The 18,346-nt window shown below is 38.5% G+C and overlaps 1 protein-coding gene across 5 annotated transcripts; it reads right to left on the bottom strand.

Annotated features, from left to right (window-relative positions):
- Positions 1-1,035: 1,035 nt before the first annotated feature.
- sytl2b (synaptotagmin-like 2b) lies at positions 1,036-17,519 on the bottom strand. Of its 5 annotated transcripts, XM_051861161.1 has the most exons (12): positions 6,722-7,132; positions 6,417-6,509; positions 6,107-6,160; positions 5,906-5,988; positions 5,698-5,811; positions 5,123-5,292; positions 4,940-5,042; positions 4,307-4,468; positions 4,102-4,195; positions 3,860-3,959; positions 1,944-2,149; positions 1,036-1,855 (listed from the first exon to the last, which is right to left on the bottom strand). In XM_051861161.1, exons 1-12 carry the CDS (start codon positions 7,092-7,094, stop codon positions 1,707-1,709), a joined length of 1,701 nt encoding a protein of 566 aa, XP_051717121.1. In that variant the 5' UTR covers positions 7,095-7,132; the 3' UTR covers positions 1,036-1,706. The 5 variants fall into 5 exon arrangements, 2 of the variants coding, with proteins under 2 accessions (XP_051717121.1, XP_051717122.1); XR_007925016.1 differs by lacking the exons at positions 1,036-1,855; positions 1,944-2,149; positions 3,860-3,959; ... (4 more) ...; positions 5,698-5,811; positions 5,906-5,988 and adding exons at positions 9,936-10,751; positions 10,855-10,972; positions 11,796-11,862; ... (2 more) ...; positions 15,631-15,835; positions 17,385-17,519 and having other exon boundaries at positions 6,104-6,160; positions 6,722-9,257; XR_007925014.1 differs by lacking the exons at positions 1,036-1,855; positions 1,944-2,149; positions 3,860-3,959; ... (4 more) ...; positions 5,698-5,811; positions 5,906-5,988 and adding exons at positions 9,936-10,751; positions 10,855-10,972; positions 11,796-11,862; ... (2 more) ...; positions 15,631-15,899; positions 17,385-17,437 and having other exon boundaries at positions 6,104-6,160; positions 6,722-9,257.
- Between the last annotated feature and the right edge of the window lie 827 nt (positions 17,520-18,346).

The following is an 18,346-nucleotide window of genomic DNA, read 5'->3' as shown; positions in this document are numbered from 1 at the left end:
AAAACTGCAGCTCTTGTGGGGTGTTCCCGGTCTGCAGTGGTCAGTATCTATCAAAAGTAGGTCCAAGGAAGGAACAGTAGTGAACCGGCGACAGGGTCATGGGTGGCTAAGGCTCACTGATGAACATGGAGAGCGAAGGTCCAATCCAGCTACTGTAGCTCAAATTGCTCAAGAAGTTAATGTTGGCTCTGATATAAATGTGTCAGAATACACAGTGCATTGCAGTTTGTTGCGTATGGGGCGGCATAGCCGCAGACCAGTCAGGGTGCCCATGCTGACCCCTGTCCACCGCTGAAAGCGCCAACAGTGGGCACGTGAGCATCAGAACTGGACCACAGAGCAATGGAAGAAGGTGGCCTGGTCTGATGAATCACGTTTTCTTTTACATCACGTAGATGGCCGGGTGCGTGTGCGTCACTTACCTGGGGAATATATGGCACCAGGATACACTATGGGAAGAAGGCAAGCCACCGGAGGAAGTGTGATGCTTTGGGCAATGTTCTGCTGGGAAACCTTGGGTCATGCCATCCATGTGGATGTTACTTTGACACGTACCACCTACCTAAGCATTGTTGCAGACCGTGTAACAGTATTCCCTGGTGGCTGTGGCCTCCTTCAGCAGGATAATGCGCCCTGCCACAAAGCAAAAATGGTTCAGGAATGGTTTGAGGAGCACAACAACGAGTTTGAGGTATTGACTAGGCCTCCAAATTCCCCAGATCTCAATCCAATCGAGCATCTGTGGGATGTGCTGAACAAACAAGTCTGATCCATGAAGGCAACTTACAACCTCGCAACTTACAGGACTTAAAGGATCTGCTGCTAACATCTTGGTGCCAGATACCACAACACACCTTCAGGGGTCTAGCGGAGTACATGCCTCGACGGGTCAGGGCTGTTTTGGAAGCAAAAGGGGGACCAACACAATATTAGGAAGGTGGTCATAATGTTATGCCTGATCGGTGTATATAATACACAATTTGTCACCATATACAAATACCTTTGATATATCAAGAAAAAATAACAACTTCTGCATTGTAAACAGTTTTCCGTTTATTTAATCACTTTTAATTAAATTTCGGCTATTTTATAAGGTATTTTATCAGGTGTATCCAGCATTATTTTATTATGTTAGTACAGGCGTATTTCACAAATAAAGCATTCACCCTCATCTCACCTCCTTGGCAACAAATTTATTCTGTCCCAATTATAGGATAAAACATTGCAATTCACACATTTTGCATCTTCCTTCTTTCCTGGTTCAACAATTTGTTTTATCATGGCTTTGAATTTGGGCTTTTTCAAAAGCCTCAATATATGTAATCTTTTTAGATATTCTCATTAGCTACATAATTCAGCAAGTTTTTCAAAAATAGATAATAATACAAAAATTACCCCAACATCCACCAAATGATTTCTCATGTAATATGTAAGTGGCATTTCCAATTTTGTGTGGGTAAGTTTAATCGGATCTCTGTTCAGTCATACTGGACACGCACTTGAAGTGAAGGTGTACAGTAAATGAAATCCAGCGGAAGAATAACCCAATACTATCTGGATAAGAAACTCATGTAAATGCCAGGGTGTAACGGGGGCTTTCTTATGTGACAGAAACCTAATCTATTTTACTATAAATTATAACAAATGCAAGATATTGTATGGACAAATATAATTTTAAAGATGTGCTTTGATAAGTCACTGTAATCTCATTTCCATGTGTTTTTGGCTGCTGTTACAATCCTCAGTGGTAACAAGCCTTCCACCCATTCATTAGGAGATTCCATCATTCTCCTCCATAAAGCAACCTCCTCTGCTGTAGAGTCCATCCAGTCCACTTGTACTCCATAACTCTTACCTGTACAACAAGATTGTGTTAATATTCATTTTATATGTTTATGTTTCTAGATGTCAGAACACACAAAGATCCCAACACTGGACTGCACCTGTGCCCATGCCGAGTCTCAGGCCTCCAAGCGAGTGATTGGCCAGACGGTCCCGGTCCCAAACAGTAAGCTCCACACAAGCCTCTTTTAGGTCCTCTGCCCTGAAGCCATCATACACCATAGTGTGATTAAATATGGGGTTGGTTGTTCTCTTCAGCACCCGAGTCTTCTGACGGCTCTTTTTGCTGGTGTCAGGGAGTACAAAGCTGTGCAAACAATTAAACAATGATTATTTAATGAGACCTTAAAGGGATAGTTCACCTAAAAATGAAAATTATCCCATTTAGAAGCCATCCTAGGTTTATATGACTATCTTCTTGCAGACGAACGCAACTGGAGATATATTTAAAAATATCCTTGCTCCTCCAAGATTTAAAATGGTTGTGAAGGGGAAGGCAACATTTTGAAGCCAAAAAAATGCATCCATCTATCACAAAAGTAATCCATATGGCTCCAGGGGATTAAAGGGATAGTTCACCCAAAAATGAAAATTTGATGTTTATCTGCTTACCCCCAGGGCATCCAAGATGTAGGTGACTTTGTTTCTTCAGTAGAACACAAATGATGATTTTTAACTCCAACCGTTGTGGTCTGTCAGTTGTATAATGCTTGTCAATGGGAACTCCATCTATAAGAGTCAAAAAAACAAGCACAGACAAATCCAAATTAAACCCTGCCGCTCGTGACGACACATTGATGTCCTAAGACACGAAACGATCGGTTTGTGCGAGAAACACCACTATGTCCAACTGCCTTGCGCATCCGGTTGGTGAGGTCTGAACGCGTTCTGACAACGGAAGTGATCTCTCGCGCTTATACTTCAATGAGTGAGAGAGATCACTTCCGTCATCAGAACGCGTTCAGACCTCACACACCGGATGCTCAAGGCAGTTGGACATAGTGGTGTTTCTCGCACAAACCGATCGTTTCGTGTCTTAGGACATCAGTGTGTCGTCACGAGCCGCAGGGTTTAATTTGGATTTGTCTGTGCTTGTTTTTTGACTCTTATAGATGGAGCTACCATTGACAAGCATTATACGAGTGACAGACTGCAACGGTTGGAGTTAAAAATCATCATTTGTGTTCTACTGAAAAAACAAAGTCACCTACATCTTTTGGATGCCCTGGGGGTAAGCAGATAAACATCAAATTTTCATTTTTGGGTGAACTATCCCTTTAATAAAGGCCTTAATAAAAATAAAAATATCCATATTTAAAACTTTATTAACTATAATAACTAGCTTCCGGCAGACAGCCGTACACGTCGATTTGCGACGAAAGAAGCGCCCCTGACACGGTGCATGACGTAATGATGAACGCAGAAGCGCAGGATGATAGAAAATGATCATTTTTAAAGAGAAATGTCAGAGGATTTCGATATAAGAGAAGAGGAGCTTGAGTTTGTTGCCCAGCCCTATTTGTTTGAACCGCAAGAGGCGTCAAGGCTTACGCTACTCCTACATCCTACGTCATACATTGCGTCAGGGGTTACTCTTGTGGCGCAAGTTGACTTGCGCAGTATGCGTACGATCGTCCACCGGAAGCTAGTTATTTGAATTTATAAAGTTTTAAATATGGATATTTTTCTAACAAAAATCCAACGCTTTGCTTCAGAAGGCCTTTATTAACCCAATGGAGCTGTATGGATTATTTTTACTATGGATGGATGAATTTTTTTGGGCTTCAAAATCTGGCCCCCCCTTCACTGCCATTATAAAGCTTGGAAGAGCAAGGATATTTTTAAGTATATCTCCGATTGTGTTCGTCTGAAACGAGTCATATAGTCATATACACCTAGGATGGCTTGAGGGTGAGTAAATCATGGGATAATTTTCACTTTTGGGTGAACTATCCCTTTAAAGATGTTTTTTAATTTAAAAAAATCACAATAATATAATGCAATCATAATATAATACCATTTTACATATGGGTCAATAGTTGGACTTCTGATAAGAGGGAGATTCTTGCAGTCTTTGACCCAGATATGCACTTCACCAGAGCCAGGAATGTTCTTTGCTGGATTAAAAAATAAACACTCACACAGATGAATTGACAAATCTGTGATATTTGACTTTATTTGTGACATAATGTGCAGTCTTTCGGTAAATAAGCTGTATGTATGTGAATTGTATTTAGTAAATGATTGTAAAGGCCTTACAGTGGGAGATCTGAGGCAGGAAACGTATGGCCAGTCTCATCTGTCCTCTTAAGTCAGATGGCTGGAGGCTGTTTGTGGTCTGTGAGAAGAGATTCTGGAATCAAGAGAGATCATTTATCTGTATTTTAGTATTTTAACTGATATTTTAAATGATATGTATCACAAGTTTCACATAAGAGAAATTATGGACGCATTCATACTGTACCCTTGGTTTAAGAGGCAAAAGTTTCATCTCTGTGTCAGTAAAATCCCATGAGGAAAGGTCAAGCTCTATTTCACCCAGAAAGCAGTTACGACCAAATGTGTCATTGTGCCATGCTGAAAGGTTGAGAACCTGGGACATCAGGTACTCCAGTCGGACTCTGTACTGTATGCATCAAATAATAAAATGAATGAAGATTATTAGGCATTGGGAATGATGCATACAGGGGAGACTGGGGCTAGTTGTCACTTATTACTCCAGTGAAAGTACATTTTTGTATAGACACATGTATTAAAATCTTAAAGCCTAAAATTCCACTGTTATACGGGGGAAGTAAAGTAAATTGAACACACCCAATAGCAAGGCATGTTGTCACACTATATGGGGTAAGTTGTCACAATTGAACCTGCCATAAACAGCCTATTTTAGACATTTCAGCTCAAAATGAACAGTAAAACAATTATGAAACATTACGCAATTCATGAAACGGCAACAGTGTGAAATGTGATGTGCAAATATATCAAACCATTTATTTGATCAGTTGTGATTATTAAATGTATAGCATGTAAAACATGTGACTGCTTACTCCAATAAAAATGTGCTGGCAATGACTTATTCTATTAGTGATTTGCTTACCCTAAGAATCTCGGTGTATGTAGGATTCAGTGTTTTCTTCTTCACGGCGGTCTTTCTTTTTCCCAAATTGGCAGAATCAGGTATAAGGTAGCTCTTAACATACCTAGAAAACAAAGCACAAGTTCTCTATGGAGAACTATTTAGAGGAGAAAGGGGTGGGTGGTACTAAGATGGCAAACTTACGGGTCAGATCGATTCCTCTTCGTGTCCACTGCTGCCAGATTCTGGCACTGAACAACAAAGATGTGGAACTCCCGCAACTTGTGCACATAGTTTAGTGAAAACTGGATGCTCCCTTGAACGTCAACACTGCTGTAGTCACTATTGTACACACTTGCAACACTGCCGCTAACCTGAGGGTAATGAAAATACAATATTGTGTCATTCCCAGTACATCAATGTGATTAATGTCAAATTAAATTGAATTGGAAGTAAACTTTCTGGTTTTATTGTGAACAATTGATCACTGTAAGTAAGCAAAATAATGTTTATATTCATAATCAAGATTAAATAAAGCTCCATGTTACTTTTTTCTCATCGAATATCGGGTTTCATTTGGATTTCGTTGGATTCTGTCAGATTACGGAAGTAAACTGGGCTGTGAATGGTGCTTCATGATTTATATCTGAGGTAAATTGGATAACTAACTGGGTACGTTTGCATATGGATATGGAGTATGTACTACAGTATATTATCTGATAGTATATGCAAGAACCTGGTAAATAGTTTAGTGTATAATATGCAGTATATGAACATACAGATGACAGAGAGGTGGAGCCAGAGTAGTTGCTGAGGTTAGTAAATTGTCTGTTATTCCACTGTGGTACACTGCTGCGGGAACTGCTCTCCGAGTCACTCTCTCCTTCATCACTCTAAAAAAGACAGGACAGCAGCAGACATTTTGAGCACCACACATATTTTGTGACCTGGCCTTTTATCTTAGATAAAAATGACAAATGAACCAACTTCTTTTTGTAGGAATGAGGGCACTGATTTGCTGAGTTGCTTCAGGTGCTCTGGGTCTGAGGTTGCAAAGGAAGTCTGGACAACTGAGGGCAAAACAGGATGGCAGGAGAAAGCAAATAAATGTGAAAATATGATGCCAACAAGATTAATGTCTTAAAATATAATTAAAACTAAATATGAGAAGCTAAGTTTGAGTCTTGCCATCATAGTCGCCCTCCATGTAGTCATTTGTTTGTTTGAGTTTTTGGTCTTGTCCTTAAGAAAGAGATCACAATGACAAAACACAGGGAAAAGTAGAACAGATTCTGTTGTCACATGAACTCTCCATTTAGAAACCAAACAATAAGATGTTTTACTCTAGAAGAAGCATTGTGCTATTGTGTGATAAGCATACTATGAAATTAAGAGCTAAGTATGGATATGGTACTTTTAGCTGAAAAACTAATGATAAACAATATTTATACTCTGGTACAAGTTAAAATGTTTGACATGGTAGAGGATTGATGCTCACTAGGAAGAATGCTGATGTCTTCCATGCTCTTATGGTACACCGGTCTAGATGAAGCTCGTCTCAAAGCTTTCTGAATGGGACTCTCGTTTTCACCTGCAAGATTTAACAGTGGCAATTTGATCCAATAAAGGTACAAAGAATGAATACAACAAGCAAGAAGAATGCTTGCTGGTCTTGTGTTCCCGGTTCTTGTTCTGTTGTGTAATGTGAGCACAAATCTGTTTGACTTAACACTTAAAAGGAAAGCTATGGTAAAAAGTTAATAAACCTGTAGAGTATGATAAGAGAAAAAGCTTCAAACTCACGGTTTGAATTCCCCTTAGTGGCATTTCCATCAGTTTGTGTGGTTGAGTGGCGTCCCAGGCTCCCTCTCCTGGTTTGGAGGTCGGGGGAACCCTGTAGTGGAGTACTGGTTTTCACTGGGGAACACTTATAGCTGTGGTTTGTCTCTGGAGATGACGTAAATGAAGTGCAGATAAAATTATCAACCTGCTCTGTAACTGGAGGTGGAGTGTACATACTTCTGTCTTCTGTAATCCCAAGGTAATGTTGGTAGTCCCGTGGAATGAAAGATCTAGCAAGAGGTTGAGAGTCGGAATCCTCTGAGGTACGTGATGGTCTTCTCTGAGTATTTTTGTCTCTGTCTTTCCAAGAGATTTCTGGGGATGTTTTTGGCATAGTATAGCTAGCTTCTTGAGTTTTCCTGGACTGTGTAATGCTAGCTTCTGGCTGTTTTCTTGACCTGTTGCATATTGGGATCCTGAGTCTTCTTGGACTGAAGAGGCAAGTCCTGGCTTTGCTCCTCAAACGCACTGTTCACTGAAAACATGCTGGTGGCACGTCGCATGGTATTTGATTTTCCATTTAGACTGGCTTTGCTGCTTCTTCTACCCTGTTGAGGTTGTGACTCTTGACCAGCCTGAGGTTTAGGTACCATTGTGGATTTTGAAGCAGGCTGAGAGCTTTTCTGTGCCTGAAGAGAATGAGACACTTCATGGGATATTGCTTCGCCTGAGACCCTATGATTGGTTTTTGATTCAGATTCTTGTCTTGACATAATCCTCTTCTTTGAGGGAGACTGTAATGCTCTAGTTTTGGCTGGTGAGGATGTTTTACCATTCTGGCTCTCGTTAACAAAGTCTTTGACATTGGCTTTCTCATTTGGACTTTGTGGACTTAAGGATCTCTGAATTCCACTCTCAAGGACCGGTGACCTTCGTCCAGATTTTGTAGGTGATCCTCCCCAGAAGTCACGAAGGTTCTTAAACTGTAAAGTGCTCATACCATCCATCACAACTGGCTTATCCTTCCGTAGAGGTTGCACAGAGAAATTGGGAGACAGTCTACCTCTGGCCGAAGTACTGTCCTCAACATCATCATCCTCATCATCATACTCTGTACCTATTGTTCTGAGATCAAACTCAGACTTTGTAAATCTTTGGTTAAGTCGGGGAGTAGCAGTCGATCTGATTTGAGCTGCTGCTGAGGTTTTAGATTCTTTCTCCCAGAAGGACTTGAGTTGCTTGATCCTCTCTGCCATGTTCTCTTGCTGGGAATTCTGCTTAACAAGAGGCACTTGATTTGTTCTTGGTGCAGTTCTTGATTTTGCCTCTAATTCTTTTGGAGAGGAGTGATCTGCATCACTACTGTATGTGCTAACGGTGCCTCCCATGCTATCATCATTTTGACCCGCTTGCAAGGATCCACTGTCAAGTGATGGTGAAGGTGATTTTAAACGTGGAAGAGTAACTTCTTTGTCTAAGAGAGAGCTTGCAAGTATTTGGTCAACCTTCTGATTAGCATATATCAATGGTGGTTTTGATTCATCTGTTACAATGGGTACTTGGGGTTTATAGATGGTGTTTGCACTCCCTACAAGCTCAAGGTCTAAATCTTCCACAACTGTGTCTTTTTTCTGATGTTTTGGAGATGTTACTTTCGAGCTCTGTTCACTTCTCTGTTGGTCCTCTACACGTTCAGTCTGCTTTCTGCTAACATCACTGGGGATGCATTTTTCGGTTTTACCAGGCACACTAGATTTGCTGATCAAAATCTTTGGACCAATGTTTTCTTTCTCCCAGAATGATCTCAAATTGGCAATTTTTGGTCGCTGGTTCTCTTCAGCACCTGGTCTTTCTTTTGGCTGATGCTGAGTCTGCTTGATGTCAGTGCTTTCAAGTTTGACTTTGGTCACTTCCTCTCTCTTGATAAAAGATTCTGTTTTGTTCTCATTTTGACTTATTTTCCCAGAAATATTCACCTCTGGGATCTCTGGAGAGACATTGTTTGCAACAAGAGAAGAGTCATTTGAAGCCTTCTTACTGAGAGGTTCTTTATGAGAGGCAGATTCAGATCTTCTTCGTTCTTTTGGAATGTTCTGGGTAGGCTCATTGACATTCTGTTCCTTTCCCCAATCAGTCTGTTGTAGAAATAGCGTATTCACTTCTGATGGAACCTCTTCACTCTGGCGTGGTATGATCAAGTACACATTATCCCTTGGTTTGGATCTCTGATCAACCACATCTTCAAAGTCTATGTCATCGATCTTGGTGTCCTCCTCCATGTCCTCCTGGACATTGCTCTCTATATCAAGCCTATCACTGCTGTCTGAGCTCCTGCTAAACCACTCAAGAACTTTGGCAATGGAATCTCCTTGTTCATCAGTAGGTGTCTGAATGTGTTCATCTGTCATGACTTCCAGATTGTCATTTTCCTGTTTTGAGTTATTAGTCTTTTGTTTTATGTTGAAGACAAGGGGGCTGTGTTTAGTCTCACAGTCAGAAGAGGCATCTGTCTTATTGAATGTATCTGTTATGTTGAGGGATCTGGGAAATTGTTGACCTGTAAGACAAACAGTATAGCACTGAATGACTAAAGCAGAATCTAGGCATTCTAAATTTCAAGCAATACTACTGTAAGCAATAATTAATTCAACAATATTATAATTTAATTTAATCTAAATTTAAGGTTATTTCACCCAAATATGAAAATTAAGTAATTTACTAACTTTCATGTCATTCCAAACCTGTATGACTTTGTTTCTTCTGCAAAACACAACAGTGAATACAAACAGGAATTAATGAATAGCCATTTGGGTGAATTTTCCATGTAGGTGGTAGTATCTTGTACGCTGGAGTGTGTTGAAGAAGCAGAAGCAGGTGAACATTTCCACCACCTACTGGACTGGAGTGTAAAAAGCTGGATAAATGTACAATTGCTTGAATATCAGGTTGTTTTTCACTAAAACTGATTGGCACACTAGGAAAATGATTTGTGTGACACGTGTATACTTTGCTTACATATTTGGGTGCTTTATTAAGCATTAAAGTGAGTCCCAGTGTACTACCATTATACTGTATTTGCATTTACTCAAAATTTCATTAATTTATTTCCTTTGTGTTCCGCAGAAGAAAGTAAGTCGGGTTTGAAATGAGGATGGGAAAATTACATAATTCTCATTTTTTGGTGAACTACTCTAACAAATCTTGAACATTTTATTAAAAAAAATATGGATCATACCAACAGCAGTTTTCTTTATATTTTCTTCAGTTCTTGTCGCTTCCAATTTTGGAAACTGAGCCATATGATTTTCCACATTCTCAGATTTGTACTGTGTAGGTTGAGGGGCAGTGTCCCTCAACTCATCCAGGGGCTTTTTAGTGTTGTCAGTCAATGCAAACATTGCATTCTCACGAGGAAGATAAATTTCACCAGAAATGTTTTGGCCCTTTAATTCCATACTTGGTGACTGAGGAAGACAACTATTTGTTTCTGTTCTTTGTTTTAGAAGTTCTTCTACTTTTTTGCCATCATCTGCTCTTGTGATAGAGTTCAGACTTAGACGTGGTTGTATCTTTGGCCTCTCTTGTAAGCGCAGAGGAGGGTTTATCAGTTGCGATGAGGCTCTCACTGGTAAACGTGACTTTGGCAACTTCAGTGGTGAAGGGGAGCTAAATGGCTCTTTGTTTTCAATTTTGCTATTTGATTCCTCTGTACTTCCCAAAGAAAGTCTAGATTCTTCAGGATCCCTCTCTTGAATGCTGTTTTTGCAAACAGAGCTTAGGGATACCACTGGTTGGCGCAGTTGGCTCTTGAGAGTGGGCTCATTTGAGCTGTGTTTGAGGATACTTCTTGGTGGTGGAGACCTGATACCTGAGCCTGCTGTGGTGGACACACTCTGGCTGGACACAGAGCTGGCGCTGTCTGAGATAGAGCTCTGGGGTTTGTTGATTTTGGTCCTCTTCTTTGGCACAGGCTTTTGACCAGGAGGTCCGTTTTGTGTGGTGTTTGAGACCTCACTATTACCTTCACTGTTACTTGCTTCCTGAGGTTTTACTGCAAATGTGAGACTTGTAAGCAAGGAAGAACACAAAACATTACAAGTTTCTTAAAACTTCTGAGTACAAGTGAACATTATACAACAAGTTGTCACATCAACCTTGTGAATCAGAGCCCCTGTCTAATGATTTCCTGAGTCCAGGTCCTGATGTAAAGTGGATATCAGTCTCCTCAAAGTCAAGCTCTACTGGAACACTGTTGAATGGGTTGTGTCTTGGCTAAAACCAGGTAAAGAGGTAAAGTTAACTATGAAGAAATTCATTTATTATTGATGCCATATTGATTTATTTGTCATTTAACATTACCAAAGATTTACACACTAGTTTGACCTGGACTTAAAAGGGGTCATATCATACATTTTTGTGAAATAATCTTATTTATTTCTTTAGTGAAAGTGCCAAAACTAGCTTCCTGATAAAATTTATGATCATTTTCCAACCTCTCTCTGATGCATAGAATTAACCTGTTTTTTATGTACCTCTATGCCTAACACCCCCTTTACATATGACATGAGAAACAGCTGTGTTTACTCACAAGCTGCAGGTCTGCTGTAGAGTCCAATATACTGTAGTTTGCTCTGTTCGATCCTTCAATAACAGCCTCTTTGCAAAGCCTGTGTTATTATATTGTGACGATCATAAATCTATCATATTTCCTCTGTACAACCTCATATTGACCTGGCAGGCCAAATAAGTGTTTTCATCCAAATGTGGGCAGCCATATGTTAATTTTGACAGATATTTTGCAGTAAGTCATGGAAGTTCAGTACACTGATACAAGATAAAGGCTCTTTATTGGGATTGATGGTTCCACGAAGAACCCAAAATGGTTCTTCTGATTCTTCTTGTTTTGAAGCTTTATTTTTAACAGTGTAAGAGCCATTTTCCCACATAATTTTTATGGCATTTTGACTGGAGAGGATGTTTTGAAACTTAATTCCTTATGATATGATCCCTTTAAGTGTTTTTCCCAAGGATATACAGTAATGGTGAAGACAGCTGACACTGATATATTTGTATGTTTCCATGAGCACTTACATACCTTGGATGGCGATCTCATGCCTATGTTTAGGTTTTCTTGCTGGACCTCTAATGTGTCACCATTTTCCCTAATTTTAAAACAAATAGTAACCTGTTCATTTATTGTTATGAGTGCTTGCATGTATAAGATATCAAGCTGATTTGCACTAAAGTTCTTCCAGACATCCTGTAATGACCAGGATCAATTAAACCATCATAGGCAGAGTATTAAAAGTACAGCAAGCAAACTACTCTGTTGACCCTTGTCGACTCATAAAGATATTGAAATGATGAGGTATCCACACCTGTAAAGCACACAAGCACCTGGGAGGGGTGGAGGTTGCACACACAGTGCAAACCAAAGGGTTCTGGCAAGCGTGAACAGTTATTACCCCATTGTTCTGGATAAGTTGATTAACATCAAGCTACTAGATGAAAAGGACTATATGTGTCTATATGTGCAGTGTAGGTTTATGCCAGCAGCACTAAACAGTTGATCAAGTACAACTTTCTTTTGTACATGAACATTTAGCATTACCTCTCCTTTAGCTGCTCTGAGGACTCAGTAGTTTGTGTTTTTTTGGGTGATGTCATGTTGCCATCACTATCCTTTCTGCTGATGCTTCTGGATCTGCCGCCCCATGACTTGGTTAAATACTCTATATAAAAGGACAGTGAGATGTTTATTAATATTTAGTGCTGTTTAAAGGCTCGCTAACAAAGCATTAAAGGGTTAGTTCACCCAAAAATGAAAATTCTGTCATTAATTACTCACCCTCATGTCGTTCCACACCTGTAAGACCTTCGTTCATCTTCGGAACAAAAATTAAGATATTTTTGATGAAATCCGATGGCTCAGTGAGGCCTGCATTGACAGCAAGTTAATTTACACTTTCAAATGCCCAGAAAGCTACTAAAGACATATTTAAAACAGTTCATGTGACTACAGTGGTTCAACCTTAATGTTATGAAGCGACAAGAATACTTTTTGTGCGCCAAAAAAACAAAATAACAACTTTGTTCAACAATATCTAGTGATGGGCGATTTTAAAACACTGCTTCATTAAGCTTCGAAGCTTTACGAATCTTTTGTTTCAAATCAGTGGTTCAGAGCGCGTATCAGACTGCCAAAGTCACCATTGTCAACCACTGAAATATCGAAACGCTTATGACGTAACGAAGCCTTGTTTACTGAACCACTGATTCGAAACAAAAGTTTTGTAAAGCTTTGAAGCTTCATGAAGCAGTGTTTTGAAATCGCCCATCACTAGATATTGTCATAAAGTCGTTATTTCGGGGGGGGGTTTTGGCGCACAAAAAAGTATTCTCGTCGCTTCATAACATTAAGGTTGAACCACTGTAGTCACATGAACTGTTTTAAATGTGTCTTTAGTAGCTTTCTGGGCATCTGAAAGTGTAAATCATCTTGCTGGTAATGGAGGCCTCACTGAGCCATCGGATTTCATCAAAAATATCTTAATTTGTGTTCCGAAGATGAACGAAGGTCTTACGGGTGTGAAACGACATGAGGGTGAGTAATTTGAGAATTTTAATTTTTGGGTGAACTAACCCTTTAAGTCAAGGTTTCTGTAAGAGTTGCATGTGTGAACTGTAGGTGTTTTGGTCTCACCAACAACTGATGGTTTCCTTTGCTTCATTGATGCTATTATGATATCAGAGCCATGAATCTTGTCCTGGTGTCTCTGAGACTTCACCTCGTAGAACCATTCTCCTGACAAATACTTGCGTTTGTCTTCCTCTGGGACGACTTTCTGCAGCTGTCTGGAATCAAATGAGCGGAACCTTCAACTTTAGGTGTGAAAAATGAAAATCATTATCCTTAACAACAACAACAGAATGCAGTTCCCAGCAACATCCATCTAACATAGTCTCACCTCAATATGGTCCTTTGGACAAATACCGTACATTCCACAGGGCGCAAATTAGTTTACTCCATCAGCAATCAAGGGAAGAAAGCACTGCAATAATCACATTTTCTGTTGTTTGCTCACAAAATGTTCAGTTCTTTTTATGTACAAATGTGACAGGCAGTCCTTTAAGTAGTAGAATCATAAACTAAGCTTTTCAAATGTCGATACCTCATTGCACTTTATTACTTTATTACGTTACACAGCTTTCCTGTATTAGAGCCTTCTAAATCAATAACATTCCATATGACCAAATAGTGTGGACAAACTCTTCCTTCATTGGCTTATACAGTGCACTGTCTTCAGTACTGACTCTGTTTGCTTTGCAAATACCAAATCTCTCATAATGGTTGTTTCTTAGGTACTATCAAAGTTCCCAGTAGCTGTACACTGTTAAATTATTCAGACACTAATGATGAAGAGTTTTATTGATGAAGAGGTTGAGACAAATAATTATACTGTGACTTCTTTGAGAGCTGGTTACTGTTAAATGCTACAAATACCTAAAATTACAAAACAACCTTAATAGAGACATTGTGAGCATTTGCAGTGATTCAAAATGGTTTGATTAAAATCATGTGTTTGGAAACAACCATTGGAACACATCTTCGCTTTTGAAGGAGTGGAAACTATGTTGGTCATGTGAAAAGGCCAAGACAATTATTCCACAAGGGTAGACTTAATCCTTTTATACAAGGTTGAGTAAGGTTGAGACTGAACACAGGGAAATCACCCAGACATGGACAGATTCTGCATTCTTCCTTTCATGTAGACTTCCAGTCTCCATTCAAAGCGTTAAACACGAAAACAAATAATTTGCTAGCGCAGTGGCGTTCATGTGGGTGAACGCCTCACTGTTTGTCTATGGTTTGTCTTGTTTTTTCATATTGTATTTTGATGTATTTCATTGAATATGTGTAAAGTGATATTACGTGCATTTGGGTATAGTAATACAAATGTTTTACATACTTTTTACTGCATTTATTTGGTCAAAAATACAGTAAAACAGTAATATTGTGGAATATTATTACAATTTAAAATAGCTGTTTTCCATTGTAATCAAATCATTCTAATATGCTGATTAGGTGCTCAAGAAACATTTATTAAAATTTGACAAAACTTTAAGAAAGAAATTTACATTAACGTTATTAACTTCTTATTATCAATACTGAAACAGTTCTGCTGATTAATATTTTTATGGAAATTGATAAATTTTTTCAGGATTCTTTGATAAATAGAAAATTCAAAGGAGCAGCATTTATTTGAAATAGACTCACCTTTGATCAATTTAATGCATCCTTGCTATATATATATATATATATATAATTTTTTTTTTTTTTTTTTTTTTTACTAGTGGGTGCAGGACACTATAGTTCATTTATGTAAGCAAGGATAGCAAAATAAAGTAAACTGTGATATATAATACCCAAAACTTCTTCATACAGTGGACTACCAGTAAAATTGTTAAAAATTTGGAAACAAAAATTATTCAGACACTTTGACCTGACCATGTTTTGTTAAGTGTTATCTGACATAATAAGATTAATGTTTTCTGACACAGTTTAACTCTGAGATCTTGTCATATTTTATATATATATATATAAAAAGTTAAAAATGTATATGAATGTACAAGGTAAAGTGTATTTCATGTACTGTAACTGTTTTTTTTCCTCACCATTCTATTTACCTTGTAGCTTTTTGCAGTTCATTTCAAAATTATTTTTCAGAGTAAAAATTTAAGTGTTTTTTATAGTAAAAATATTCAGTGTAATCTATTTATACAAGATGGTAACATATTTCAAATGGTTTCATATCACACTGCTGTCACTGCTTGATATTTTCATATCAACTACACGTTTACAATAAGAGAGGACGGTCAATTAACCTACAATACAACTTTGTGTCTGAGTCACAACAAATCAATCTTACTTGATTCGTTCCTCCTCGGCTTTCTTCAACTCAGCATCCCTCTTTAAAACAGTCATGATCATCTCCTGCTCCTCCTCACTCAGATGGCTCAGGTCTATCATGATGGCCGTTGTTCGAGACTCTTGTGCGAAGGATCAGAGAGTACACACTGCAATCTATAGTTGCTCCTGATTCACCTTCATATCATTATGCGCAATTACGGCACCTGTAAGGAGCACACCAAAACCTCTGAGATTCTCCATTAGTCTCTTTCAGATCAAGTGGCTTTTCTATATGAAAAGAAAATAATTAGGGTATTATTAAGTCATTATTTAATGGAAAGGACAAATGTAATCCAATTTGTATGCTGAATTTTCTGTAATTTGAAATGAAATGTGATTTCTAAATAGGTGCACAATGAAGTCGAGTGTGGGCCTGTTTAGAGAACGCTGAGATTAGACAAAACATGTGACGGCACTGTCAGTTGACCATGAGAAGGGGCAGACTTTCAGATCGAGCACATTTACAGAAAATTATTAAGTTTTCCGTTGAAAATAAGTTGCATAATGCTGATCCCACTTAGGAGTCATGTCAGATAATGGCTCTAATATGTACTATTAATTTAGGCTTTTTTCTATACACAGAAAAACAAAAACATCCCTGGTGTTTAAAAAAAAAAAAAAAAAAAAGTTTCCTTGCATGACCATATGATCCTTAAGACACCAGAGTGTCAAGTTAGCTGTGCAAATATTTGAAAATAGCTCACTGAGACACTATTTACTCTGGGTTACACCTTGATCAAAACAAGCTTCAAATAAATTACAAGGACAGACTAATACATAACATTATATAAACAACCAGCGAACAATAACATAGCAATGAGATGTTAATACTTTACATTGCTGAGGAGCTTAAAAACATATTCTCTAATGAGAGATGGAATCAAGACAGAAATGATGAAAAAGTGTTTGGTAGACATGAGTAATGGATTTAACATGATAATTGATCTGCATTATTTGATGCTATAAAGCAATATCCTGAATCCTGTTACTGTCCAAAGGGCTTTTGACTCATCAAATGAGGCTCTTCCTTGCAAATTGCATTAGGTTGGATTAAATTGAATAAGTTCTTAGCAATGATTTTATGAAATGCAATATGTTTACATATCACTTTTAGTAAACAGGATAAGTACAATACATTAAAGTTGTTTTTTCTGGATATGTAAAATAATTTCACCACAAGAAGCCCAGTGGAACTTTAGCAGTTTTTTTTTTTAATCTGTTGACTTTTTAGACATGTATCCTAATTGAATTTTAGAAACAGGATAATGTGGTGTACTCCTGTCTGCAATGATAAAATCACTGCCATCTCGGGATTCATGTGCTCTTTTTCTATTCTAGTTATTTTCTGCTGAATTCGTATTAGATTTATATCTAAATAGCATATGCACATGTAGCTACAATAGTGAACTCGAGAGCAGATAAGACAAGTACCTGTTACAATATTACCTTCACGTAAAAATCATTTCATAAATACTCGAAACCAACTGGAGAATAGTAATCTCGTATTATAAATAGTGTAAATTCTGCTGTATACGAGTTATGTCAGTCAGTTAATCAATAGTTTATTTTTATAGTTAAGCTACTCGAGACCGAAAACACAGTGACAGCCTTCAATAATAAATTCATGAAACCACTAGATGGTCGTAAATATATGCTACAGTGCTAAAACAGTCTAACGACAGGTATATGTCCATATGAAATGTTTCAGCTCACCTTGTTTCCGTGGCAGAACTTATGGAGCGCCTCACTGACGCGCAGTAGAGAACACATCTTCACTGTGTGAGCGACGCGTCTCTCAGGGTTGGACGGGCTCTTGACGTCGGCTCCCAGTCGACCAATCAAAGACTGCGTTTGTGCGGTCGACGCGACGCGCCAAGATAGAACGTTCCAATCAGGAGTATATGGCGGGCGTATTATACGCGAACGCCTCGCGTGACGTTAACGCATTGAAATAAGCTGTTGCCTAAACAAATGTAAATGGCCAGTATAATGTAGGCCCAATAGGCATAGATTTAAGCTATATAGTTTATATTTCACATTGTGCCTTGCTGAATGCGTTTTATTTAGGCTATTGATTACTATATTTGGTCTTTAGCTTTATGTAAGCCTATGTAAGAAAAGTGTAATGAAAGGCCATTAGAGTCTGTTCTCAAAGAGTTTATTTGTTAACCTGTTAAAGGGTTAGTTCACCCAAAAATGAAATTTCTGTCATTAATTACTCACCCTCATGTCGTTCCACACCCGTAAGACCTTCGTTCATCTTCGGAACACAAATTAAGATGTTTTTGATGAAAGCTGATTTTTTTATCCTCCATAGAAAGCAACGTAATTACCACATTCAAGGTCCAGAAAAGTAGTAAAAGCATTGTTGAAATAGACTACACTATTTCAACAAGACTACAGTGGTTCAACCTTAATGTTATGAAGCGAAGAGAATACTTTTTTGTGCGCAAAAACAAAACAAAAATAACAACAACAATTTCTTCTCTGCCCTGTCATTCTCTTACGCTGTTTACGTTGCAGCGCTTCCAGATTCTACGTCAGAACGCCGACTCAGTATTGGCCGACGCTGTTCACGTAAGCAGCATGATGCATGCATGTGCTGCTGACGCAGGAGCCGGCCAATAAGTTAAATTTTTGGGTGAACTAACAGACAGACTGTCAGTCTGTGAATT

The sequence above is a fragment of the Ctenopharyngodon idella genome, chromosome 15, assembly GCF_019924925.1.
Source record: "Ctenopharyngodon idella isolate HZGC_01 chromosome 15, HZGC01, whole genome shotgun sequence".
Taxonomy (NCBI): Eukaryota; Metazoa; Chordata; class Actinopteri; order Cypriniformes; family Xenocyprididae; genus Ctenopharyngodon; species Ctenopharyngodon idella.
Note: the sequence above shows the minus strand (reverse complement) of the source record. Positions and strands in the feature narration are given on the sequence as shown.

Coding starts and splice junctions, on each gene's coding strand:
- sytl2b (XM_051861161.1), bottom strand. CDS start 7,094: ATGCCAAAAACATCCCCAGAAATCTCTTGGAAAGACAGAGACAAAAAT. Junction 5,812..5,905: donor CCTCATTCCTACAAAAAGAA/GTTGGTTCATTT, acceptor TGTCTTTTTTAG/AGTGATGAAGGAGAGAGTGA. Junction 2,150..3,859: donor ATTGACCCATATGTAAAATG/GTATTATATTAT, acceptor TTGTTTGCACAG/CTTTGTACTCCCTGACACCA.